The sequence below is a fragment of the Oryctolagus cuniculus genome, chromosome 11, assembly GCF_964237555.1.
Source record: "Oryctolagus cuniculus chromosome 11, mOryCun1.1, whole genome shotgun sequence".
In the NCBI taxonomy this organism is placed as follows: domain Eukaryota; kingdom Metazoa; phylum Chordata; class Mammalia; order Lagomorpha; family Leporidae; genus Oryctolagus; species Oryctolagus cuniculus.
Window position 1 is genome coordinate 38119054 of NC_091442.1, and position 25822 is coordinate 38144875.

The 25822-nt window shown below is 41.0% G+C and overlaps 2 protein-coding genes across 9 annotated transcripts in view; one reads left to right on the plus strand and one right to left on the minus strand.

Annotated features, from left to right (window-relative positions):
- SPTLC3 (serine palmitoyltransferase long chain base subunit 3) overlaps positions 1-25822 on the plus strand; it is a 159805-nt gene that overhangs the window by 126637 nt on the left and 7346 nt on the right. Inside the window, exons 10-11 of one of the 2 annotated variants that reach the window (XM_002710970.5) lie at positions 15704-15839; positions 23577-23706. In XM_002710970.5, the coding sequence (XP_002711016.3) occupies positions 15704-15839; positions 23577-23706 (266 nt within the window). Of the gene's footprint in view, positions 1-4061; positions 4250-15703; positions 15840-23576; positions 23707-25822 lie in introns of those variants that run through there. The other variant, XM_017341811.3, reaches the window with a different exon arrangement.
- Positions 1-25822, minus strand: part of TASP1 (taspase 1) — a 504811-nt gene that overhangs the window by 4941 nt on the left and 474048 nt on the right. For 4 of the 7 annotated variants that reach the window (XR_011380003.1, XR_011380004.1, XR_011379997.1 and 1 more), the window contains one exon: positions 15834-18142. The gene's annotated coding sequence lies outside the window, so the exon portion shown is untranslated. Of the gene's footprint in view, positions 1-9661; positions 18143-25822 lie in introns of those variants that run through there. The other 3 variants (XR_011380001.1, XR_011379999.1, XR_011380000.1) reach the window with 3 other exon arrangements.

A 25822-nucleotide genomic window follows, 5' to 3' on the forward strand; every position in this document is an offset into this window, starting at 1 on the left:
GATAAAATTTTCTTCATAAAAGAAAAAGTATCTCTCTACAAAATTGGAAGAAAGCAATCAGGCCATCTCTGATTCCCCAGAGACGTGCAGCCTTCCTCATTTTCCACCCCTCATCCACACAGGCCTTTCTTGCTTCTGAAAACAAACACAGGTGGTCCTGGGCTCAGATAGGCTCAGAGCCCAAACTTGGGACCCAGAGGACATCTGGACTCAGAACAGCATGCTGGAGTGGCCCTTCTAGAAGCCCTAGAGACCTCTCCCAACCACCCTTTTTTTTTTTTTTTTTTTTTTTTTTTTTTTTTTTTTTTTTTTTTTTTTTGACAGGCAGAGTGGACAGTGAGAGAGAGAGACAGAGAGAAAGGTCTTCCTTTTTGCCATTGGTTCACCTTCCAATGGCCGCCGTGGCTGGTGCACCGCCACGCTGATCCGATGGCAGGAGCCAGGTACTTATCCTGGTCTCCCATGGGGTGCAGGGCCCAAGCACTTGGGCCATCCTCCACTGCATTCCCGGGCCACAGCAGAGAGCTGGCCTGGAAGAGGGGCAACCGGGACAGAATCCGGCGCCCCGACCGGGTGTGCTGGCGCCGCAAGGCGGAGGATTAGCCTAGTGAGCCACGGCGCCGGGCCCCAACCACCCTTTCTAAAACAATGTCCTCTTCCCTGTAAGTCACTCTGTTTCCTCCCTTATCCTGCATTGCTTTCTTGATAGCATTTATTACTACTGAGAATACTCATTTGATTCCTTCGTTATTGTCTGTCACCCCTAGGAGAATAGAAGTACCATAAGGGAAGATAAACTGTCCCCAACCTCAAATACTACATGTCAGCTGAATAAATGACACCATTCAGCGGGGCCACATCCCAGCAAGCATTCCTCAGGAAGTTGTATTTCCCCATGCATACTCATGGTTTTTCCTCTATCTGAAAGACTCTGATCTCTCCTTACAACACACTATACCTACTCTTTATGTCTTGAATCCCTGTTAATCCTTGTAAGCCTGATCTTGATGGCCTCAGCTAAAAAATAACCCTTTTCTCCTCAAGTATCCTGCAGTTTCTTGCTCTTATTATGTTAGTCACATACACATCTAACCTGCCTAGTCACATACACATCTAACCTACCCTACAAATAGATAGTGATTCATTATTTGTGCCTTAAGTATGATATATGGGAGTGAGTGGGCACTGAATACTGTATTTGGGATTAAGTAGATTTCATGAACAAACTGTGGAATCTATTCATAATTTATAAACAATTACAACATCATTTCTTTAGAGGTTGCCTATAGAGTTATTTTGGTTCAAATATTGCATGAATGACTCTTTGTGGGCCAACATCTAGAGTCCCTTTCTTATTTGTTGGATAAATGAATAATTTTACATTACCTTTAGTAAGAATTTGTCTAGACATCATCAGATATAGGGTAAGATAAGCCTAGGTAGTTCAAGCCAACGCGGAATATAGCAAAGCAAAAATGGAGTTTTTCCTTTAATTATCCAAGCAGTTAGCTGCATCCCTCACTTAAGGTTTCTTATGGAGACACCATCTAAAACTCATCATGCATTTGACTTTTTTATGCACAGTAATCAGCAGGGGCTGGGCACCAGCCATTGCTGTGTCCAAGTTGAAGTACATTCTAAAATAGAGAAGAGCAGGCTGACTCTTAAGCGTCCAAAATGGCATTTTCCATCCACCCTCCTTCTCCTCCCCCATCTTAATGATGATTTGCACTTAAGATGTTTTTCAATCAAGAAACTCCATGTTTTCATGACATTGCTTGGCGACTAGTAATGAGAGGTTGAGGAAACTTAAAAACTCCCACAGAAAATTTGGGTTTTCTCTCACACCATACAGCCAATTACACCATACAGCCAATTAAGGAAGAAGGGCTTCAGATTTTGAATCCTTGGAAGTTTTTCATAGTATCCTAATCCTTACCATTCATATTAGTTAAGGTATATTAACTGCTGTAACAGACAAATCACAATCTATCAGTAGTTTATCCAATAGAAATTTACTTTTCCCTCAAATAAAGTCCGAAAACCTGGTGGTTCTGATGGTCAGAGAGTTCTCTTCCAGGAACCCAGCCTCCTTCCAGTTAGTGGCTCCCCATTTGCCTTCCTAGTTTGCTGACAAGGGGGTAGGGAGCAAGGAGAACCATGTGTGGGATGCTTTCAGGGGCCGTGACAAGAAAGGCGCCTTACATTTCTACCCACATTCCGCATGACTACGCCTAACCACAAAGCAGTCTGGAAAATGAACTTAAGCATCCGCCTAGGAGGAGGAAATGAGGCTGATGAATAGGTGACCTCCATCCAGGACATTCTTTCCTCAGACTTGCATGTGGACAGTTACAGTGGGAAGATACGGTGGACTATTTAGACAGTTTCCCAATCTCTTTCTATAGGCCCAGTAAATGAACTCTTGACCTGAAAATAGGATAATAGTACCTAAGAACAAAAGAAAAATAAAGTCTAAAGGACTGAAGATGGGTCTCTTTCCTTTTATAGGGACTCTCGGGGCTACCAGTCTGGCTTTTACTCAACCACTTCTGGTCCCTTTTTCATAGAACTCAGTCCCAACACCTGGCAGGTATTGATGTCAATATCATTACTGTGCTGTGAAATCCCTCAGTGCTATGTCCTTTCTGGAGGCAGAGAATGGACTCTGAAGGCAATACTTCTGCAGAAGAAAGTTAAATAACACAGTATTGGAACAGCTCTGGAAGCTGGGCCAGGAGAGGGGGAATGTATATTTTGGAAACAGTAACTTACAGAAATTAAGAACACTGGTGTTGGTGGTTTTTGCATTTTTACTCATTTATATGTATTTGAAAGGCAGAGAAACAGAGAAGGACAGAGCTCTCCCATCTGCTGGTTCACTCCCCAAATGCCTGACAAGAGCTGGGAACTCAATTTGGGTCCTCGATGGGGGTGGCAGGTATTACTTGAGTCTCCATCTGCTGCCTCCCATGTACACATTTGCAGGAAGCCAGACTCAGAAGCAGATCTGCGACTCAAATCTAGACACCCCAGTATGGGATGTGGGCATCCTAAGTAGCAGTTAAACTGCTATACCAAAAACCCACCCCAAGGATATTATTTCTGGAAGAGGGTATGTGATAAGACAAAAATAGCATCATTATCATAAAATTATAAGTTGCTATTTAAGACATGGACATTTAGGCTAATTATCTGAATTGCATAGGTTTATTTTGAGTCATCCCTGACTCTTACTCCACTGCCCTAGAGTTCTTTTGGGACTGTATACTACAAGGAAGATAACAGGCTTGAACAGGTATCTAAATTGTGATGTTTATCACATTAGCACCCAGCCCTTGACAGACTGGGATAAGTAGACAAAAGAGAAGACGGAATTCTGAGCCATGATAGAGAAATAAAGCCAAATGTTTCATATATAGATTGAGTTGATATGAAAATAAAATCCTGATCAACACCACTTTAAGCACTTCATCTACTTTGGAAGCACCAAAAGCTGTTCACTCTAGACAATTCCATCCCATATCTGGGATATTTTTAAATTTTTTTTCTGATTTTCATTCAGTTATTAGGAGAAAGACGAGTAAAACACCAAGGTCTTTTATCTAACTTCATTAATTTTTTTTTTACTTAAGTTATTTTTCTTTGTCTTCTACAGAGAAAAAAGAGTGATGTTTGAAATATGCTTCCAGTGTATGTGTACTGAAAAGACAGCCATACCTCAATTTAAAATCCTTTTCATGGATTTATTTCATCCATTCTGACCATTTGTGAAAGTGTATCATGAGATTCACGGGTTAGGTACTGGCTCTGCACCTAACTCAACATGGACTTGGGGAAAATGGCACCAGCTCTTTCCAGCTGTGACCTTGCACCTTTGCTTTGGTCCCTGGAACAGGGCACACATATTTTTACACTTGAGTTTGATAGCTTTAAAAAACAGCAGTGACTAAGTGGGAAGATTTAGGGCATCGAGGAGTGAAAGAAAGGAGTATATTGGATGACAGGATGAGATACACTCACAAACTTCTCAAGTAAGGTGCTTTTTTTTTTTTTTTCAGTGCATGCTGTTTGCAGGCTGAAAACTGCACTTAAACATCCATATCACCAAGCTCAGTTAGCAGCTATTACTCCCAAGTTTCACTCTTCCTTTGGAATTCTGTCTTTTCTTCAAGGAAGACAATGAAATGCAAAAGGACTGTGATGGGAGCGAAAACATAATTAAACTGTTCTGAAAGGTCTTCTCACATTTCTCAGTGTCTACTTTGGTGGAGAAATCAGTGAATGCAAAACTGGCTTCCTACAATTTTTTTTTCTTGCTGTCAAACTCAGCCTTGACATGCTGTTAATTCTGTCCCTCTGCGGCCCCTCAATGAATTTAAGAGGCATTGACAGAGTATTCTACCCAAAATGCACTGTCTGAGGGCCTTGGCATTGAAAGCTCCTGGCTTTGTTAAGGGAGGAAGTAGCTGCTGCTTCCTAAATATATTTGCCACTCAGTTACCAGCTGGAGACACAGAAAAAGGCCAAGAAAGAAATAGAGGGCACGCAAAGCCACGTTTTCTAAATGGTTTCAGGCCACTGGCATTTCAGCAATAGCTAATACAAAACAGATGTCAGGTGCTATGCTCCACTGGCTTTCAACTAGGGCCTGCCTCCCTCCATGATTAATCACCTGTGCTGGGGGGAAAAAAAAGTTCTACCTGGTCTTTTTGTGTGCATAGACCCAAGGTCAGGGTTAGCAATCAAGGTGACAGGCATTGCCTTCTTGCCCTATTGCTGCTTATATACATGTAGGACAGCTTGGGTCTAATAACTGCAAAATTAGCCAACAAGAAGAAGTTTGCTTGATGGTGCAGAAATGCTGGGCAAATGCTTCCAGAATGTTCCACCCCTTCCTTCATTTCACATTAACAAGTAGCCAAGGGTAGAATTTCATGGAAGTTCAGTAAATTCTGCACTTGCTTTGAGTCCTTAAAAATATTTCCCTAGCAAGGGTGTAAAACGACTCTGTCTTTGAAATGGTACTGGGGCAAAAGGATAGTGTAGCCACTTCCTTCCAGCTGCCCACAAACAAGATATCCTGTTACACCGAGAAGCCCATTGAAGCTTCCTCTTCACATTTGTCTCCCCACGTGTGTGGATGGAACTGAGATGAGGAGTCGTGATGCGACACACATGGAATTTCACGTTGGTTCAGCACAACTGCATCTTCAGGGTGAAAAGGAAACTGGTGTTCCACCTCCGTCTCTGTTTTTCCCATCATGCACTCATTTTCAGTGAGCCCACAAAACCCCCTAAGCCCTACTCTGATACAGAGAATTTTGTTGAGAAAGCCAGCTACCTCACCAGACACAGCTGGAGAAGATTAAGCAGGTGGATTTGTGCCTGAGGAAGCCCAGCATGTGTGTCTGGGCTAGAGAAAATGTGCTAGCTTTCCGTTTCAGCATAACAAATCTAGGAGCTTAACACAATGCTTATTTACTACCTGTTTTCTTAGTTCAGGAGCCCAGGTACCATTTGGGTTTGTTTTTTGTTTTTTTGTTTGTTTGTTTGTTGATTGGGGTGTTGTTTTTTTTTTTTTTTTGGTTTGTTTGTTTTTTGGCTTAGGTTCACATAAAGCTGAAATCAAGGGGTCAGCAGCTGCCCTCTCATCTGGAGTTCAAGTGCTTTTTCCAAGGACATGATTGCGAAAGAATTCAGTTCTTTGGGGTCATATGACTGAGGTCCCCAATTCCTTGGCAGCTGTCAGCTCCTAGAGGCTGCTGCATTCCTCATTTTCTGTTCCCTTACATCTTCAAAGCCAATGGAATCTCCTCATCATCAAATCTCTCTTTTCCTCCCCTCCCCTCCCCTACACTCCCCTCCCCTGCCCTCCCCTCTCCTCTCCTCCCCTCTTCCTTCAGGAAAAGCCCACACCCCTCTAAGGGCTCACCTGTTAGCTCTAACTACTGGTTAATGTCTCTGAGATTTCCTTCATAAGACAGGAAGACTTTAATAGAGTCTCAGTGAACATCTGTTTCAATTTAAGCATTAAGAATGAAAATGATTCTGATAAACACTTAATTCTGATAAATAAAAGGATATTGAAGGACATGCCAGGGGCACCAAAAATACTAAGGGGGACCCAGAAATAGCCAGAAAGGCTATAGGTGCTATAGATCGGTTACATTGCTCTCAAGGGATAAGACTGGGAGAGCAATTCCAGGTTAGTACAGTCTTTGGTTCAGATTAATAGTTTTCAATGTTTTTGAGCCATAGAATTTTTCCAGATGTGTATGGAAGTCTATTATGTAAAACATATATTGCAACACACAATTTATTATATGCTAGCAACTGCTTCAAAATAAATGCTCATAAGAATATAAAATGAACATTAATATGATGAGTATCAGTGTTACTATTCCCATTCTACTGGTGAAGAATTTGTTATAGAAAAATGAAGTACTTTGCTCAAAATCACAGAGTTGGTTTTGAACTCAGAACACTGGGTTGACAATCCCAGAGCCCTTGGCTGTGAGGCAGCTGTCATGGGAGTAAGGCCAAGGTACAGGACCTCTTGGTCAATTTTTCCCCTCATGCAACTCTTTGAGGCTTCTTCAGCGCATCCCTTTCTAGCAAATGCTATGGAAACCAGAAGTTTTAATTATGGAAGTTAGAGGAATAGCTGCTTTGGGTGGCGCTTCCATCTGGGTGGCCACCTTCATTTGCATGGTTTCTCAGAGTCCTTTCAGGGGATCCCATTGATCCTATTACTCAGTCCAGGACCTGCCCTTTGCCACCTGCTTTGCCTCAGATGAGAACAGATGTTGATACACATCCCCTTCCTTCACTTCAGGAGTTGGCCACCACCCTGGCTGTCCAATTTGTCTGGCAACCTCCAGTTTCTTTCCCTCACCATAATCCATGCCCTATACACTACAAGCTTCCTCTTTCTAATCACTCTTGGAATGTATCATTTTCTGCTTATGATGCTGCCATGGATTCTGTTAGTCACCAAAAAGTCCTGACTCTCAGGTTGGCATCTGCAGTTCCCAATGGTCTGACTATTGTGACTGTATTTTAACCATTCTAGAAACCTCACCAAACTTGTGTGCCCAGGATGTTAATTTACCACCTCTGGGTCTCTGCTCCAAACTCTCAGAGCACTTCTTCCCCGAGGTGCTCAATTTCCTACCTTCTGTTAAGATTCTATTCATATTTCCAGTTTATATACCCCTCAGAAAATAGCGCATACACTCAGTGTTTAATTCTCCACTGAACAGAACAGCCCCCTGCGTGGCGTAGGTATTAAATAGGCAGATGTCAAATTAATCATCCTCCCCAAAGTCCTGGAAGCAGGTAGAGTAGGCATTACTGTCATCTCCATTCAACAGGTCAGTGAATGGAGGCTCAGAGATGATGAGCGACTTGCTCATCCTCATAGGAAAGGAGGCAGACTGATTGGCTAAACACATAACTTCTTTGTTTCTTTGTTTCTTCTCTCGTGTCCTCAATTATGAGCAACCGTTATTTATGGAGAATTAAAAACTGCAGTGTAATGCATGATTTTGAGCAGTGGTTCTTAACTGGGGGTACACCCCACAATTCCCAGAAAGTCTCTATAAAGGTTAACCCCATTCCTTCCAGTGTAGAGGGAGGCTATGTGTATTCTAAAAAATAAAAATGCAAAAGAAAATTCTTTTCCACAGGATTCTGGTGTGTCCCTCGGCTTATGATTTGGGGCAGGCATTTGGTCTAGAAATAAAGATACCAGTTAAGACACCAACATCTCAAATCAGAGTGCCTGGGTTCTAGTCTCAGTTCTGTTCTTGATTTCAGCTTTCTTCTAATGCAGACCCTGGGAGGCAGCAGGTAATGACTCAAGTGGTTGGGTCCCTGCCACCAACGTGTGAGAACCAGATTGAGTTCCTGCCCCCTGGCTTTGACCTGACCCAACCCCAGCTGTTGTGGGCATTTGGGAAGTGAATCAGTAGATGTGAGACTGCTCTGTCTGCCTCTCAGATCAATTTTTTTTTTAAAATTTTAAAAGAATGATTTGCAAGGGTTCCCAGAAGGCCCCCTTACCTCTCAATTTTGCCTCATTTAAAATTCTACAACTAATGACTAAGATATTGGTCTCTATTTAAATGCAAATTAACATTAATTCATATCATGCATTCTATAAATATTTATGAAGCAGCATTATGGAAATGCCTGTATTTGTCTTAAGGCACTTCTTTTCAATTGCATAGTATTTGATATCTTCCCTGTTTTCTAGTAGACCATTTCTTTCCAAACAGTCCCAGAATGATTTCAGTTTCTCCTCCCACCGTAGCAGCTGGCCTGGCTGCTGCACTTAGTGAGTGCTTTTCATTTGTGAAATGTATGAACCATGGAATTTGTGCCTCCTCACGAATGAGTTTACCAGCTTTTCCATACAGGAGACTTGGATAGTCTCATAGGCATAGCCAATTCCTGGGCCAGTAGGGTAATTCTTTAATGAACTCTATGCCCAGTCTCCTCATCTGTGAAGAGGGCTCATAAATCCACTTCCTAGGACATAGTAGGCATGCAAGAGACGTCCATTAACATCTCTCGTGGTAGATTAAATCCTACATGTTGTATCTGAGCAGCTGGTGGGGAGGTGGGGGCAGGCGTGTCTTCCCAGGGCCCTTGAAATCGGGCCGTGCAGAAAGTCACCCAACCCTGATGTTCAGCCTGCTCCTGCGTGCATTCCACAGGAGCATGACTGAGCAGCCCGGAGAGCCCTCAGAACATGTGTATGTGACTATAAAACATGCTGTAACCTTGGAATGTGTACATCAAAAGGGAGCGCTTCAGCGCCTGATAAAAATGTGTGTTTCTCTCAGTAAACCACTCCAAACACTGCTTCCTCCACCCACTGGGAAGCTTGTCACTGCTAATGTGATTCTTAGGATTCTCTCGGCTCTGCGGCCTCTTGATCTTTACTGAGATCTCTCTGCCCCCAAGTGTGCTGAAACAAAATGTCCCGTCTGGTGTCCAGTGCTTACAATAACAGACGCTGGGTCCCTGCTACTCCAAGGTGTCTCCCCAGTATCCCCCTAGCCCCTCACCATGCCAGGGGGGAAAGCCAAGGGTACACGAGCGGACAGAGAAGAAGGATGAAGAAGGGGTGTTAGTTATTCCTTGACCACTTCAGGCATTCTTTGGTATCAGTTAGATCTTTCCTGGGTTAATTTTTCAGCAATGTGATGGAACTTCAAAAGGTTGGTGGGGAAAAAGAAATTAAGTGATAAGTTTATTTGAGTACAAAAAAAAAAAAATGGAATCCACGAATAGATTTTCGTAATATTTTCCATGAACTCTGTGAAGGCCACTTGTATGCATGGATTTCAAAAACATTTTGCATCAAAACAGACTTACTGTTTAATTCCAATTTCCATGAACCTTTTGAGGTTCCCTCATGCCTGCTCTGCTTCTTAAATTGTGCGATGTGTTTTGTGGCAGGAGACTAGCCATTTCAAATGAAAAGAACCACATTTTTTTTAAAGGAATTGCAGTACTCCCTAAAAGTTTGTTTGAGATTGTCCAGTCTGTATTCTAAGAGTGGTGATGTGCTAAATAATTTAAGAAGGGAGTGAGCATGTGTACTTCAATTCTTAGAGTTTTAAGCCTGGGGAGTAATAAAGTTAGTCACCTCGTGGCATCTGGGCACATTCACGTCTCCTCTGTGAGAAAGTGAGCTTGCAGGGTCTGCAGAAAATAGAAAGTGACACTGGTATTGGCCCACAAGCTTGTCAAATCTATCTCCTTTGCTTAATCTTACGGGGGGAAATAACTTTCTTTTTTTTTCTTTCTCTTTATTTTCTTTTTTCTTTTCTTTTGCATGCCAATGGACAGAGAAGAAAATATCCCCTCTTTAAGATAGGGCATTCCAGTAGTTTCCACTTCTGGCCCTCTGGGAGACTGAGTTGTCCCAAACATATTTTTGGAAACGCCACAGACCATTGTTTTTATTAGGGGACTGCAAGGCTTTGTAGTAAGATTCTTTGTGTTTTATTTGTTTTCCTTCCTCTGCCCCAGCTGTTTTTGTTTTAACAGCATTGGAGGGAAGGTTAAAGTGTTTGTGGCCTCCGTTAACCTCGCCCATCTCTCCAGCCCTCAGAGACGCAACAGCAACAGTTAGGCTGTCAGCTGGGGTGGGTTCACCCATGATTTCGTCCACCCTTGTGAAAAGGGTGAGATTGATGGTGGGGGTGCTGTTGACCTCCAGCTGAGTGAATACTTTGGACCAAATAGGTGTCCAGCAGCGGGTCACCCCCAAAAATTTGCTACCTGAATGAGAACTCAAGCACTCAGTAAGGGCTGGGATGCACTCATACCACAGAAGAGGTTACCACATATGTCCGTTTCTTATTTTCCACATCTAACCAGAGAGCATGGTTCAGCCTGGACCTAATTAGGTACCAAACACAGGAAATTCATGGCCTTAGGTATGGACTAGAAATGGTGGTTATCTCTGAGTATCCAAGTCTGCTTGGTTGCACTGTGTATAAACACAAATTTGTACCCAGATCTGTTCCCAAAGATCCTGATTCAACTGGTCTGGGGTACAGCCTGAGTATGGGACTTTGTCAGGCTCACTAGACAATTCCAAGGCATCAGCGAGGCTGCTAAGAGTGACTTCCCTACAGAAAAGGGAATTTAACCTTCAGAGTACCTCCTAGATGCCAGATAGAGTCAAGCGCATTTCCTGCAGTTACCTCTATTTGTCCCAGTTTTTCCATGAGATAAGCTTATTCATCATCAGTGTTTTGCAGATAAAATTTCAGACTTCAGGCTTTAAGTTGTCCAGGTGAGATTTGACTCCCAATCCATTTAACTCCACTCAACAGCCTTCCCAGGGAACTCAGAATACAGCAAAATACACACTTCTGTGAACCCTCCAGAAGCCTACAGGAGAGACTGGCTCACTAATTTATCTCAGTAAGGACCTTTTCTGCCTTCTACACCATATGCAGGAGACGATCAAACATTCAGGGACGGTGAGTGTCAAAGTGGATGTGGTTATAGTGCCCAATCTCTGAAGCGCCCAAGTACCAGCCTGGCACGGCCAGCCCTCTATGAAAGAACATATGGTGCCAAATATTCCTTCTACTTTTACAAAGCATCTCAAAGAACAACATAATTAATAAAATCACCCACATCCTGTCTAGATGAGTAGCATTTTATATGTACAAATTCCCCTCTGCCCCAGGCCCTCCGAGAGTATGAGAATGTTTCCAATTTTAAAGAGTGAGCAATAGAGTAATTGGAAGGAGCTGTATCTTGGCCAACCCAGAAGATCTCAAAGGGATTTACAGTGACCTATATGAAAAAACATAGTGATCACCAAGTGTGCTATAATGGTGTGTCAGCCACACTGTTCTACACAGTTCAGAGAAAGAAAGGAGCAAAAATAAAACATTCAGTTCTCACCAGACAACCTTGGAATCCATATTATGATCATTTTGGTCAAGTCTCAATGGATCTAGAGGCAGTGAAGTGGTAACATAAGCTGATGATCCAGTTATGTGGGTTAATCAAGGCAAAAGGGACAGACGGGGACAATTAAGTAGCTAGGGCAGTCCAGTGATAGATGAGTTATTATAAGCAAGTGCAAAGATAATGCCACAGGGAAAATCAATTTAAGTCACTCATGCATTTCCATACCAGAAAATCCTTCTAGTCTTTGAGGGGGAACATTTAGGAATCATTGGGCTGAGCCTGAAGAAGTCGTGTGTTCTTTGTGCAGTTAACAATCAACAAAAGAGCCAAACACATGAGGGGACAGGCCATATGGAATGCATTTTGGTGACCTGGATGTATATCTGTGCCTTCCTTCCTATTGTCTTTAGGAAAGTCTTAACGTAGCCCTCTTTTCTTTTTCCTCCATCCACATGGTCTCCCTACTTGTTCGTTCTTTCTCAACACAGTTTCAATGAATGTATGAATTTTGTCATGAAATGAAGGCAAATCTCCTCCTTCCTAATATCTAGTTTTGTCCTTCCCATAGGCTGTATAAATCCAAGGGATATCCTTCAGCATGTTACAAGCCATTATTTTTTAAAGCACCAAAGAGGCTGTCTGTGCAAAAAAATGTATACAGGTGGTTCCACCCCTCTGCAAGATCTCTTACATTCACATTGCAACCTATAATCATGGGTGTTTTTTTGTCTTTTTAAGGATGTGTATGAGAAAACAAACAACAAATGCATTGAAGTAAACCATACTTACAACTACCTGATAATTTAAAGCCAGAGTCCTGTCCAAGGACCCCAAGGTGAAGATTATCAATGACTGTTAACATTGATATATCCAGGGAACACTGTTTAATATCTTGATGTATCTTCTCCCTCCCTGACCAACCATATTGCATCTCCCTTTTGGGGTTATCCTTTTCTTCACAATCACTAATGTTGGATTCTTCAATCCCTATAGTTTTTCTCACATATATACCCTCCCCTCCTTTTTAGACAATCTACCTATCCTTCCAGCCTTGTGTTGCCTTCCATGCATCAATCACACCTTGTCTGGTTCTCAACCACTCTATTCTCCTTCAGACCACAGGACTGTTTCCTACACATGGCATGCTCTCCTCTGGCTTTTTGCCTGGCTAATACTTGCTCATCCACTCATCATTTATTGATTCTCAGATTTGGTCCTAAAGTGAACATTCATGACAGCAAATAATATGCCTTTGCTGTTCATCAGAGTTGCAATGTCCTATGAATTTGTGTAATTATTTGGTTAAAGTCTGTCTCTCCCACTAGGAGGTAAACATTTCTTCTGCTATATCTTCTCTTCCTAGTGCTGCTGAACAACCTTGAACTGGCCACTTCTCTTCTTCATAGGTTGCCATAGCTTCTACCAACTAATGGTTTACTCCGTATCATAGATTCTGTCAAAAACATTTCTTTCAGTTTCTACTTATACTATCAATTGTTAGATGTTTCTAAATTTTTCACATCTGCACTCTACTAGAAAGAGGATCTGATTAGTTTAATTCATTTTTATGATCTTTTTTTTTGTCAAAGTTTCTATAACAGAGCAACACATGGCTCCCTGGGCAACACCCAAATGGACTTTGAGTCAGGAGCATCCTCCATTCATTGGCTGTATCTAGGATAGTCAGTCTAGGAGCTATCAGTTTCCTTGAAGAAGGACAATAAGCCAGATGTTTTCCCCATCAAAACTTTCTTGTGGGGGTGCTGGCACAGTTGGATAGGGCTCTTCTTGGAGAAACTAGATTGAGTCAAGAGAGTAACAGGAAACAAGAATGAATGATCAGGGCATGTAACAGCCTGCTCCTTGCTTGGTATTCCATTAAACTAAATCTACATTCCCCTGCATATATTGGGAACACAATTAAGATGCAGTGGTTAAGTCCATTTAGCCCAGATGAGCAAATATAAACAAACAAAACAAACAAAAGTCTTGAAGTAATATCTGAATTATTTCAATAGTGACAGAGCCTACTGAAAGTATATCAGATGATTGGATAAAAAAGTATCCCTTGAAGCCTATCTACTGACTCACTCTTACTGTTTGCATGCAACCCTTCAGGTTCTCCACCCAAAGTAAAAGGGGTTCATCTTGTCTCCCTATTGGCAGGCCCTGCATTCTAATCCTTGATGCTCTACTCTACTGCTCACAATATGATGCTGTTAACAGCTTGCTCCACCTTCAACCTCTCAACTACCTCTACCAGAACCAAAATGGTATAATTACAATCTAAATAGATAGCAGAGATTAAAGTTTTGTTGAGGTTGAGAAGAGATATCCACCATGCATTACATAGTGAAGCTATGTAATAGCTTAAGGGCTATTAGCACAGATCCTAGCATAGGGGCTCATAGCACAGATCTTAGAACTCAAGTGCATGGGTTGAATCTGAACTCAACTACTTGAGACCTAAATGAACTTGAGTGGATGACTTGGTTTTTCCTCTTGTATAACATAGAATTATAGCACCTGCTTCAATATAACTGTTGTGAAGATTAAGTAAGTCACTAAATGTCACTGAACAGTGATGGCATTACATCTGTGTGAGCTATAGTCACTGTTGTTGATATTATTGTTGGCATTCAAAGGCCATCTGACCCAATTAATGGCCACTAATTGCAGGTGGTAGAAAAAGAAATTTATTGCTTCACACAACAGTAAAGTCCAAAGAATAGCCCAACCTACATTGGCTGTACCCAAGGATTCAAATGATGCCATTCAGGACTTTCACTGTCTTGTGCCTTGGCATTCATTTGAGTCAACATCATTCATGAACTGACTTCCTTCTTGCGGTAGCAAAGAGGTAGCTTGAGGATTATCTCATCTTTACATTTTTTCCTCAGTGAATTTGGAAGCAAAACTCTACTAGCACCAGGCTGTGAAGCTTCACTGAATCAATAATCAGGCGATAGAGTATTCAATTGTTCAATTGAAGGTGGTCTCATGCTACCCTTGTAGAAAAGAGGAAAGGCCAACTCTACTCAAATATTGTTCCCTAGGAGAAATATTCTGACCAGAAGATGCCCACCGCTCAGCACTTTGTGAAGGGACAATCCCAGGCCATTTCTCTAAGGACTAGATGAGCACAATTGATGTAGTCACTAAAATTTTTACTCTTTCATCTTACTTACACAGAGAATTACAAACATACATGAATGGTATTCAAAATACTACAAAAAACCTCTACATTAGGATGTCTGTTTCAACAAACAGCAGACCAACAAGAACACAGATCAGCTAAAGAAAACCATAAGAAGACAGTTGCACATTTCTGCTTAAGAGCAACTGTATGTTAAATGCAAATGTTGATTTCTAGGGACCTTCAATATCCAATCCTACTCATGATTACTGAGAAAACACTGTCTGGTGCTGGCTGATTTACTCAGAACAGGTACTCCCAGGATAATTTCTGCTTTCTAATTCCCTTTGTGATCTCGTGATTGTAACTTCTGCACACACTCAAGAAAGAGGATAAACTTCTGAGCTGAAACACCGATAGTCTTGATATGGACACAGGTACTATGCTAATGTCAACCTTTTTCTCCAGTTGAGGAAAGAAGAAGCCCTGCTATTCCCTTGAGTCTAAGACTCTACCACCACCCAAAGCTTCACAATTCATCCCTGGCCTCAGGTATACCTACGTCCAACTACTTCCTCAAATTCAAGTTGGATGAAGTATCCTTTGATTAGAGACGTAGTGAGGGTTCATTTAATGGGCTATCTCAACTTGAGTAAAAACCACCTATCAACAGCTGCAGTCTCTGTGTGTGTGTGTGTGTGTGAGAGAGAGAGAGGGAGAGAGAGAGAGAGAGAGGGAGAGAGAGAAGACAGAGAGAGAGAAGACAGAGAGAGAGAGACTTTTTGTGTAACACTCCCTTCTCCTGAAGTAATGCATTTAAAACAGCACAGAGCCTATACGCACTAGGTTCCTCCACGGCCTGCCATCGGCCCTGCAGCCTAGCCTTGCTTTATTTGCTCACAGCACCAAGTTTATCCTGCTTCCTGGACTCAAGGTAGTAATAGATATTAGTGCCTACACCTGCTCATCAGGAGATATTTCCCCACCCAATTTTGACCCCTGACAAGCTAATGTGTAAGCCTATAGAGAGACTTAGCTATATTTACCAAGTTACCCTGACCTTTAACTCCCTGCTGCTGGTGGGAATTGATGGATTTCATGCCTTTCTCCTTTCAGGGCTGCAGAGAGTACAGCAACTTGCAAAAAATACGAAATACTTCAGACAGAGACTGCGGGAAATGGGATTCATTATCTATGGCAATGATCACTCTCCTGTTGTTCCTGTGCTCCTTTACATGCCTGGTAAAGTGGCGTAAGTATCCAAGGACTCTCAGAATCACACCTAAACCAAGGTGACCTGACCAGGATGATGCTTTTGATACTATGAGGTTTTCAGCATGGATTTCAGATTATGCACTTTGAACTGGTTGTTCAAGTTTTGAATTCACTTACACAGTTTGTCAGATGCCACCTGCCAGCCCATCAGTAGGACCTTTCAGCAAGGCTTATAGGGGAGAATCTAGGGGCTAAGGCCAACCTCTCTCAGCCTCTGTGCACATGAACACTTATCTCCAGCCTCAACTGTAAATTAAGGATGGCTTTCAGCCTTCTTTAGATCAAAGATCTTTCTCAGGGAGAACTTCTGAAGACCATCTCTCTGTGCTTTCTTGCACTGAACTTTCATGGCCATCCTCAGAGTAGAGAATCCTCATTTTAATCATGGAGAAACTGAGGCTTTCGGCAATTAAACAACTTTCCCAAAGTCATACATGGCAAACAGTAGTAAAACTAAGATGGAAAAGATAAACTTAGGTGCACTCAAAATCTTGTGCTCTTAACACCAAATTTTAATATCGCTATTATAAGACCAATTTTGAATTGTTTTACATTGGATTGCAACACTGAAACTCTGAAATTGAGCCTTAGCAACAACTGCAAAAAGAGAAAAAATGACTTTCCCATTATAGCACAATTTTACATATGAGCCATTTTTCCAATTGCTAGAGACTAATTATTTCTGTTATTTTTTAAGAAAATTAACTAGAGTTCTTTCTAAATGTAAATATATATTTGGTTTTCTGCCCAACACAGTGTAAGAAGAAATATTAAACACAATATTTTTCAGATTCTAGAAGTCTTAACTTACTCCCAACATAACACTTCTGCTGAAATGTTTGGTTTGACTGTCTAACTATCAGAATAGTTAGGTGGAGTATTTAAAGTAGATAAGTGTGCCAGTAAAAGAGGTTTGTGTCTTTGTGGTTGAGAACTCAAGGGGGTAAGACTGAGTTATAAGTTCTCAAAAGACTTATTCTTTGGAGCATTCTTTAGTGTCATTTCACCACAACAAAATAACAGGCAGCTAAAACCTACGTGAGGTTTCTTAGCATGCCTTGCAATTACACAAGCGGGCCCTTTATTTGTGACTCTAAGTCAAGAAAACAGTGCTTGGGGTGTCCAAGAAGATAGTGTGCTACAGAAATGTTGCACAATGTACTACTCCGTGCCAATGGCAGGGAGGGGTGACAATGGTGATTCCAAGTAGAAGATAATCTAAAATCTTTCACCATCTGATTTTGGAAGGCACAAAAGGAAATCAATGTTAATTCAAAGTGGCTGGGGAAATGCTACCTCCTGAAAAAAGATTTGAATCTTAGACACTTTATCACTAAACCAAAAAAGACACCAAAAATTAAACTGTTCAAGGTGAAAATGTACAATACTGGAGTAGGGGCAGCAGGAAGGCCAGGCAGCAGAGGCCAGGCTGAAGGTAGGGGGCGGTAACTCCATCTGGGTCTCCCCTATCAGTGGGAAGGGCCTAGGTATCTGGGTCATCATCTGCTGCTTCACCAGATACATTAACCGGGAGCTAGATTGGAAGCAGAGCAGCCAGGACTCAAACCCACACTCGAATATGGGATGCATATGTCACAAGTGGAGACTTAAACTGCTGTGCCACAAGACTAGCATTCTGATTGTATGTGACATGAGGTTGCTAGAGCCTACTGGTCACACACTGAGGGTAGTGTGCTTATCTCTGGTTATAAATAAGGATTCTGAGACTCATAAAGGTCCCAGCAAGCCAGTTTCTAAGAAACAGAAAACTGCTTTCTAAGATTCACACAGATTTTAAGCAGAAGAGCCCAGAATTTAAAGCCAGTTCCATTTGCCTCCTAAACCACTCTTTTGAACACACAGCAAAGTCTTTCAACTTTTGGTCCATAGGAAAAAAATGCACATCTCATTGAAGCAACACAGTATAAATTTAACTCTCTTTGATGTTATCCTTAGTGATTGTAAAGGCATCAATCACTGTGATAAAAAAAAAAAATCTAATTGTTTGAGTTTAGACAACTGAGAAAATGTTAGGAAACTGAGAAAAGGTTAGTTAAGAAAAAGACATGTCAACTGTTGCTGGTAAGAGGTGCTAACAAGACCTTACCTGGCTGCTTGGCTTTGTTTCTTTCCATGTTTCTCCCATTGAAAGTTTACTTGTAGAAAAGCTTTTGAAAACAGAGAGTAGATTGTATAAGCCAGAGTAAAAGCACTTCTTTCATTTGCTCATTTAAAAATCTTCAATTTTATTAATGAACTGCCATTTCTTCATATTTCCACCTAAGTAGAATGAAAATAAAATCTCTAGTCAGTTATCCTGTTGCACAAAGTCCTGTTACAACTCTACTACTGGAGTCTTCTATGGAGTTCAGAATAATGTAACTTCACCCATAAAATATGCACTCAAATCACCAAGTATTATTGTATGTAATACTTGGTACAGGGATTGCATTTTCCTTTCACAGCCATGTACTTGGAAGAGGGTGATACATGAGATGGAGTGGTGCTGTTTGCAATTCAATGCTAATTATTATTATTATTTCACATAGTTTAGTTTCTTTCAGCCTATGCCAGCTCTAATTTTCTCTGGGGAGTACAAACCTAGAGACTCATTATATAAAATGCCCAGTGCGATCATATACATTCACTTAAAAATGCTAGTTTTAGTAGTGTAAGTTTTAAATTCAACAGTGCACCAGTTTCATCTCAGATTTGCCTAAACAAATCAACAGAGTCATAGGTTATGCTCTATGCTCTGGCAAAACTTGCTTCCTTTGGTACAAAGACAAGCATGCAGACAGGGAAAATAGTCCACTAGGAGCCCCCGAAATGGGTCTGAGAGCATGGGTCAGGTGGTTTGTCCTCTAGCAATAAAAGCACTTGACTTGTTTCTCAGACAATTAGGAGCTCTCATCCTGTGCAGTTCCGTGGGCAGCCTTCCATAGGGTGATCAAGAAAGAGAAAGAACAGCCTCTGTTTTCAAGCTTTCTCGGTTAGAATGCTTCATCTCCGCATAGCCATCCCAGTGCAAATCAAAGGGCAGATCTTGCCTTGCCCAAGCTGGGGGGTGGGGGGTGTCGTGTGTAAGAGAAGCCGTGTGTTTCTGTAAGTCTTGCAGTCCCCTGTGCTTCATGTGATAACCTACATTCTGCAAGAGGCAATCAACAGGCAGAGGGCAAAAGACAGATGGATGGACAGGAATGCATACTCTCCACATCTGGCTCAAGAGTTCCTTCTGAATTATGACTGGAAGGTTTCCCCAGTGCTGCCAGCTTGGAACCTAAAATAATACACCATCAACCTCTTAATGCTGAGGGCAGATCTGAGGCACTGACTTCACTTACGGGTGCAGCCACTCCGTAATTAAGGCTTCCTACAGAGAGCAACAGAGCCCAAACAAGGTAGGGGAGGACTCCCTTGGGGGTACATGCCTTTTTATCTCATCTTGACCCTTTTTTTCCCCTGAGACACTGAATTTATCAATCTTATTCATCGCTGAACATTGAATACAACTGTTCCTGTCATATTCTCAGGCATTCAGTACATGTTTATTTTATTTTATTTAAGGAATACAAATTTCATGCATTTAATATACACAAATTTGGGAACATGGTGATTCTTTCCCCCCATACTTCCTGCTCACCCATACTCCTACCCTTCTTCCTCCTCTCTCTCCCTTTTCCATTCTTATTCACAAAGATCTATTTTCAGTTAATTTTATACTCATAAGATTAACCCTACACTAAGTAGAGAGTTCACTGAATAGTATGAAGATAAAAGAAAAAAAGAACAAAACAAACAAACATTGTTCCTCAACAGTCAGGACAAGGGCTGTTCAAAATCATTGCATCTCAAGGCATCAGTTTCACTCCAGCAGATTACCTTTTAGGTACTCTATTAGTTACCACAGATCAGAGAGACCCAATGGTATTTTCTTTTTGTGACTGGCTTATTTCACTAAGTATAATGGTTTCCAATTGCATCCATTTTGCTGCAAATGACAGGATTTCATTTTTTAAAATCTGTTTAGTGTTCCATTGTGTATATATACCATAATTTCTTTATCCAGTCTTCAGTTGATGGACATCTGGGTTGATTTCATTTCTTAGCTATTGTAAATTGAGCTGAAATGAACATGGAGTGCAAATCACTTTCTCATATGCTGATTTCATTTCCTTTGGATAAATTCACAGGAGTGGGATGGCTGGGTCATATGGTAAGTCTATATTCAGCTTTCTGAGGTATCTCCATACTGTCTTCCACAGTGGCTGTACCAGTTTATATTCTCACCAACAGTGGATTAGGGTACCCTTTTCTCCACATCCTCACCAACATTTGTTGTTTGTTGATTTCTGTATGAGAGCCATTCTAACAGTGTAAGGTGCAACCTCCTTATGGTTTTTATTCACATTTCCCTGGTGGCTAGTGATCCTGAGCATTTTTTCTTGTGTCTGTTGGCCATTTGAATTTCCTCTCTTGAAAAATGTCTGTTTAGATCCTTTGCCCATTTCTTAACTGAGTTGTTCGTTTTGTAGTTGTTGAGTTTCTTGAGCTCTTTATAGATTCTGGAAATTAATCCTTTATCAGCTGCAGAGTTTGCAAATATTTTCTCCCATTCTGTCAATTGCCTCTTCACTTTGCTGAGTGTTTCTTTTGCAGTGCAGAATCTTCTCAATTTGATGTAATTTATTTGTTAATTTTGGCTTTGGCTGCCTGTGCTTCTGGGGACTTTACCAAGAAGTCTTTCCCTATGCCAGTGTCTTATAGGGTTTCCCCAAAGTTTTCTAGGAATTTGATGGTATCACATCTTAGATTTAGGTCTTTGGTCCATTTTGAGTGGATTTTTATGTAAAGTGTAAGGTAATGGTCATGCTTCATACTTCTGCATGCAGAGATCCAGTTCTCCTAGCACCATGTGTTGAAGAGACGGTCTTGGCTCTAGGTATTAATTTTAGCTTCTTTGCCAAGGATAAGTTGGTTGTAGATACATGGATTGATTTCTGGAGTTTCTATTCTGTACCATTGGTATACATGCCTGTTTTTGTGCCAGTACCAGGCTGTTTTGATTATAACTGCCTGTAGTATATCTTGAGATCTGATATTGTGATTCCTCCAGCTTTGTTTGTGTTGTTTAAGAATGCTTTAGCAATTCGGGGTCACTTGGTTTCCATATGAATTTTAGCATCATTTTTCTAGGTCTGAGAAGAATGTTGTTGGTATTTTTATTGTGATTGCATTGAATCTATAAATTGCTTTTGGTAGTATGGACATTTTTGATTCTTCCTATCCATGAACATGGAAGATTTTTCCACTTCTTAAATGCCTTCTTCCATTTCTTTCTTTAATGTTTTGTAATTATTTTCATCATAGAGAATTTTAATGTTGTAGGTTAAAGTTGTTTCAAGGTATTTAAAATTTTTTGTAGATATTGTGAATGGAATTGATTTTTGAAGTTCTTTCTCAGCTATAGTATTTCTGTGTATAAAAGGCTATTGATTTTTGTGTGTTGAGTTTATATCCTGCTACTTTACCAAACTCTTTAATGAGTTTCAATAGTCTATTCGTGGAGTCTTTTGTGTCCCCTAAATGTAGAATCATGTGATCAGCAAATAGGGATAGTTTGACTTCCTTCTTCCAAATTTGTATCCCTTTGATTTTGTTGTCTTGCCTAACAGCTCTGGCTAAAACTTCCAGGACTAAGTAAAATAGCAACGGTGAGAGTGGGCATCCTTGTTCTGGATCTTAATGGGAATGCTTCCAGTTTTTCCCCATTCAGTAGGATGCTGGCTGTTATAAATTGCCTTGATCGTTTTGAGAAATGTTCCTTGTATACCCAAGTTGCTTAAAGTTTCATCATAAAAGGATGTTGAATTTTATCAAATGCTTTCTCTGACTCTAATGAAATAATCATATGGTTTTTTTACCTCAGTTTGTTAATGTGTCGTATCACATGTTTTGATTTGCAAATGTTCAACCATCCCTACATACCAGAGATAAAACCCCACTTGGTCCCATGAGTGATCTCCCTGATGTGTTGTTGGATTTGATTAGCTAGTATTTTATTGAAGATTTTTGCATCTATGTTCATCAGGGAAATTGGTCTATAATTCTCTTTTTCTGTTTTTTTCTTTTTCTGGCTTAGGAATTAAGGTAATGCTGGCTTTGTGGGAGTTTGGGAGGATATCCTCACTTTCAATTGTTTTGAATAGCTTGAGAAAAATTAGAATTAGTTTTTCTTTAAATATCTGGTAGAATGCAGCAGTGAGGCTGTCAGGACCTAGGCTTTTCTTTGTTGGGAGGGTCTTTATTACTAATTCAATCTCCATCTTGGTTATTGGTCTGTTTATGTGTTCTATGTTTTCATGACTCAATTTTGGTAGGTTATATGTTTCCAGGAATCTATCCATTTCTTCTAGGTTTCAGAATTTGTTGGCATACAGCTCTTTGTAGTAATTCCTGATGATTGTTTTTATTTCTGTGGTGTCTGTTGTTTCACTTTGACTTTTAGCAAAGACATTTATAGACTTTGAGTTTGATATTCTAGAATTGTTACTGGTGTTACTCTGAAAAACAGAGTCCAGAATAACAAAAAGAAGGAACTGTAGCTTACAAAAGTTGTATACTGTGCTGAAGAGCTCTATAATTATATGACTTGTATCCCACATGTTGTGTCTTCCTACTAAGTTCTCTATGGGTGTAAACTTTTTTTCCTGTCTCCCTCTGCCACATTCCCCTTTAACCTAGCCAATGGGCTTATTATTCCTGAAATTACCTGGTTCAGTCACACATAAAAAATAACTGCTATTTAGTACATCTATTTCTTAGATCTGATTTGCTATTTCTTATATCTAGTTTGATGGAAAATATAATCTTTGGCTCTAGAGTAGTATATTGGTTTGGCGTTGAATTTTCTGATCTTGATATTCAAATTATAGTCACTGACATGGGCATTTAGCCTTGCAATTAAGATGCCAGTTGGGAACCCTGCATCCCACACTGGAGTACCTGGTTTATACTTAGCTATGGCTCCTGACTCCAGGTTCCTGCTAATGTAGACACTGAGAGGCAGTGGTGATGACTCAAGTAATTAGGTCCCTGCCACTCATGTGGGAAACCTGGATCAAGTTCTGGCTCCCAACTTCAGCCTTGCCCAGGCTCAGGTGTTAAAGGCATTTGGGGAGTGAACCAGAGGCATTTGGGATCTCCCTGTCTCTCTGTCCTCTAAGATAATATAATTTTTTAAAATTATAGTCACTAAATATAGACCTCTTGACATTTGCACATTGTTGATACTAATTTTTATGAAAATATGTAGGTTTGCACTTAATATGTACTCTTTCTTATGTAACTGCATTGTATAGCTGTTGGTTGTTAGTCCTAGGAACCCTGATGATGAAGGATTTCACATCAAAGCAGCCTTGTTAAGCAACAGTCACATACCACATACATCAGCAATTCTGCTCCATGTCAAAGACTCAGTACCCACAATTATCTAATGAGTGTGTCAGGACCCATAATATCACACCCAATAACAAGCAGTATCAAGTGACTGACCATTTCTCTGTCAATTTTATTTGACAGAAATTTAACTCCAATCTTCTTCTACTTATGAAAAAAGAAAAAGTCATTAGTAATATTCCTTTTCTGCAGACAGGATAATTTTGTCTTTTCTCAGCCAATCTCCTTTTTAACATTTTTTTTGCTTTTCCCTAAGGGCTTTTGCAAGGCATATGTTAGAGAAGAAAATTGCAGTGGTTGTCGTTGGATTTCCAGCCACTCCCCTGGCAGAAGCTCGGGCTCGGTTTTGTATTTCAGCAGCACATACCCGGGAGATGTTAGACAAGGTGAGTACGGCCTAGCCCAACGGAATCTCTAGTCCTGCTCCCTTGGATTCTCAGTCTATTTATTAAGCCAGCCTGGGGCTTTTGAAGTTTCTCTTGGGTGATTTAGAAAACCACTAGGGAAACTCACTGCTAAAAAGCAAGGGTACCTCCACAATGCCCAAAAATGGGACTAATTCAACAGAAAAATGAAATTATTTTAACAAAAATCTGAGTCAAGGTATTATTTTGGTTCTATAGTAGCCAAATTTCCTGCTATTTACTTGTTCTTAAATGTAAAAATTGATCTTGCATGCTATTTTAGCATTAGCTGCCTGTTATCCTTATATTTTTCATACCTACTAAATCTACCATAAAATCTAGCCCTGCTTAGCAACATGTTGGAAAACCAAGACAGACCTATATTTTATCAGACAGACTTAAAAGTGATGGAAATGATTTAAAATCTGCATCTCATTGTCCCTTGACTTCACTTTTATATGAGTGAGTCACATCAGAGAACTAAGTCATCCCAATCAGTTTGGGGTTAATTGCAAATGCTAATGAGTGTCTGCTATGTGCAAACTCTACCGGAAAAAGACTAAGGAAGGGAAATAATAAGCAAGCAAATAATGATAATACCACACGCAGTAAATTAATCTTGAAAAAGGAATACAGTTGGGGAGATGATAGTTCACAACAACCTAGTGTGTATTGCAAAAACAAAGAGAAGAACAAAGCTCCAAGTCTCCAGTTACAAAGTAATGTCAAAGAAAGGGAGGTGGTCATTACCTGTTTGGATCACCGTATACTGTACACATGTATTGAAAGGTCACATTGTAGCCCATAAATATGTACAATTATTATTAATAAAAATTTTAAAGAAATATGGAAAACTTTGGGAACATGAAGACAGGAATGAGTTATTATAATGGAGGAGATTCACAGAAGAGGTAACTTTTGAGGCAGGTTTTTTGATAGAGACTGTGGAGTAGCATTCAAGGTTTTTTTGACTAGTGGTGCTGCATAACTATGAAGTTAATATGACAAATGTGTTCAGAGAAAAGAGGCAAGAGGAGGGGACATAAAATGGAGCTATTTGAACAAAATAAGGGATAACAAAGCCAATGGCAGCAGGAACTAAAGAAATGGACCTATGAGCATTCATTACAAGTGCACAGCGCTGCCTAGAGTTAGCACATGATTGGATGTGGGGAACATGTGAGAAGGACCATAAGATACCTTGAGGTATGCAGGATGGTAAAGCAGTTAAACAGACAAGCTACACAGTAAGGAACAGCAAATTTGCAATGGTAATGGAGAAATAAAATGAGCATAGTTCTAGACCTAGTGAGATTAGTTGTCTATGGACCACTAATCAGAGAAAATTGGATTCTAAAGCCCCGAGAGTGTACATGGCAAGAGGTACTACAGTTTAGGGAAATGAGGGGCCATTAAAGCTGGTGGCAGAAGATATTACTTTTTTTTTTTTTTTTTTTTTGACAGGCAGAGTGGACAGTGAGAGAGAGAGAGAGAGAGAGAGAAAGGTCTTCCTTTGCTGTTGGTTTACCCTCCAATGGCCGCCGCGGCCGGCGTGCTGATCCGAAGGCAGGAGCCAGGTGCTTCTCCTGGTCTCCCATGGGGTGCAGGGCCCAAGCACCTGGGCCATCCTCCACTGCACTCCCTGGCCACAGCAGAGAGCTGGCCTGGAAGAGGGGCAACCGGGACAGAATTCGGCACCCCGACCAGGACTAGAACCTGGTGTGCCGGCGCCGCAAGGCGGAGGATTAGCCTAGTGAGCCACGGCGCCGGCCCAAAAGCTGGTGGCAGAAGATATATAATTGTTCAGTGAGAAGGATCAGGCCAAGGTCAGACATCTGTGTGGTGCCCACGTATCTGGGTATATATAGGGATCACAGTCAGGGAATTAGACTTAGAGGAGGCTAGAATGATCCAAGAAAGCCTGGACTGATGTGGTGCTAAATACAGTGAAGAGGGGGGTCGGCCCCGTAGCTCACTTGGTTAATCCTCCACCTGTGGCCCTGGCATCCCAAATGGGTGCTGGGTTCTAGTCCTGGTTGCTACTCTTCCAGTCCAGCTCTCTGCTGTAGCCTGGGAGGGCAATGGAGGATGGTCCAAG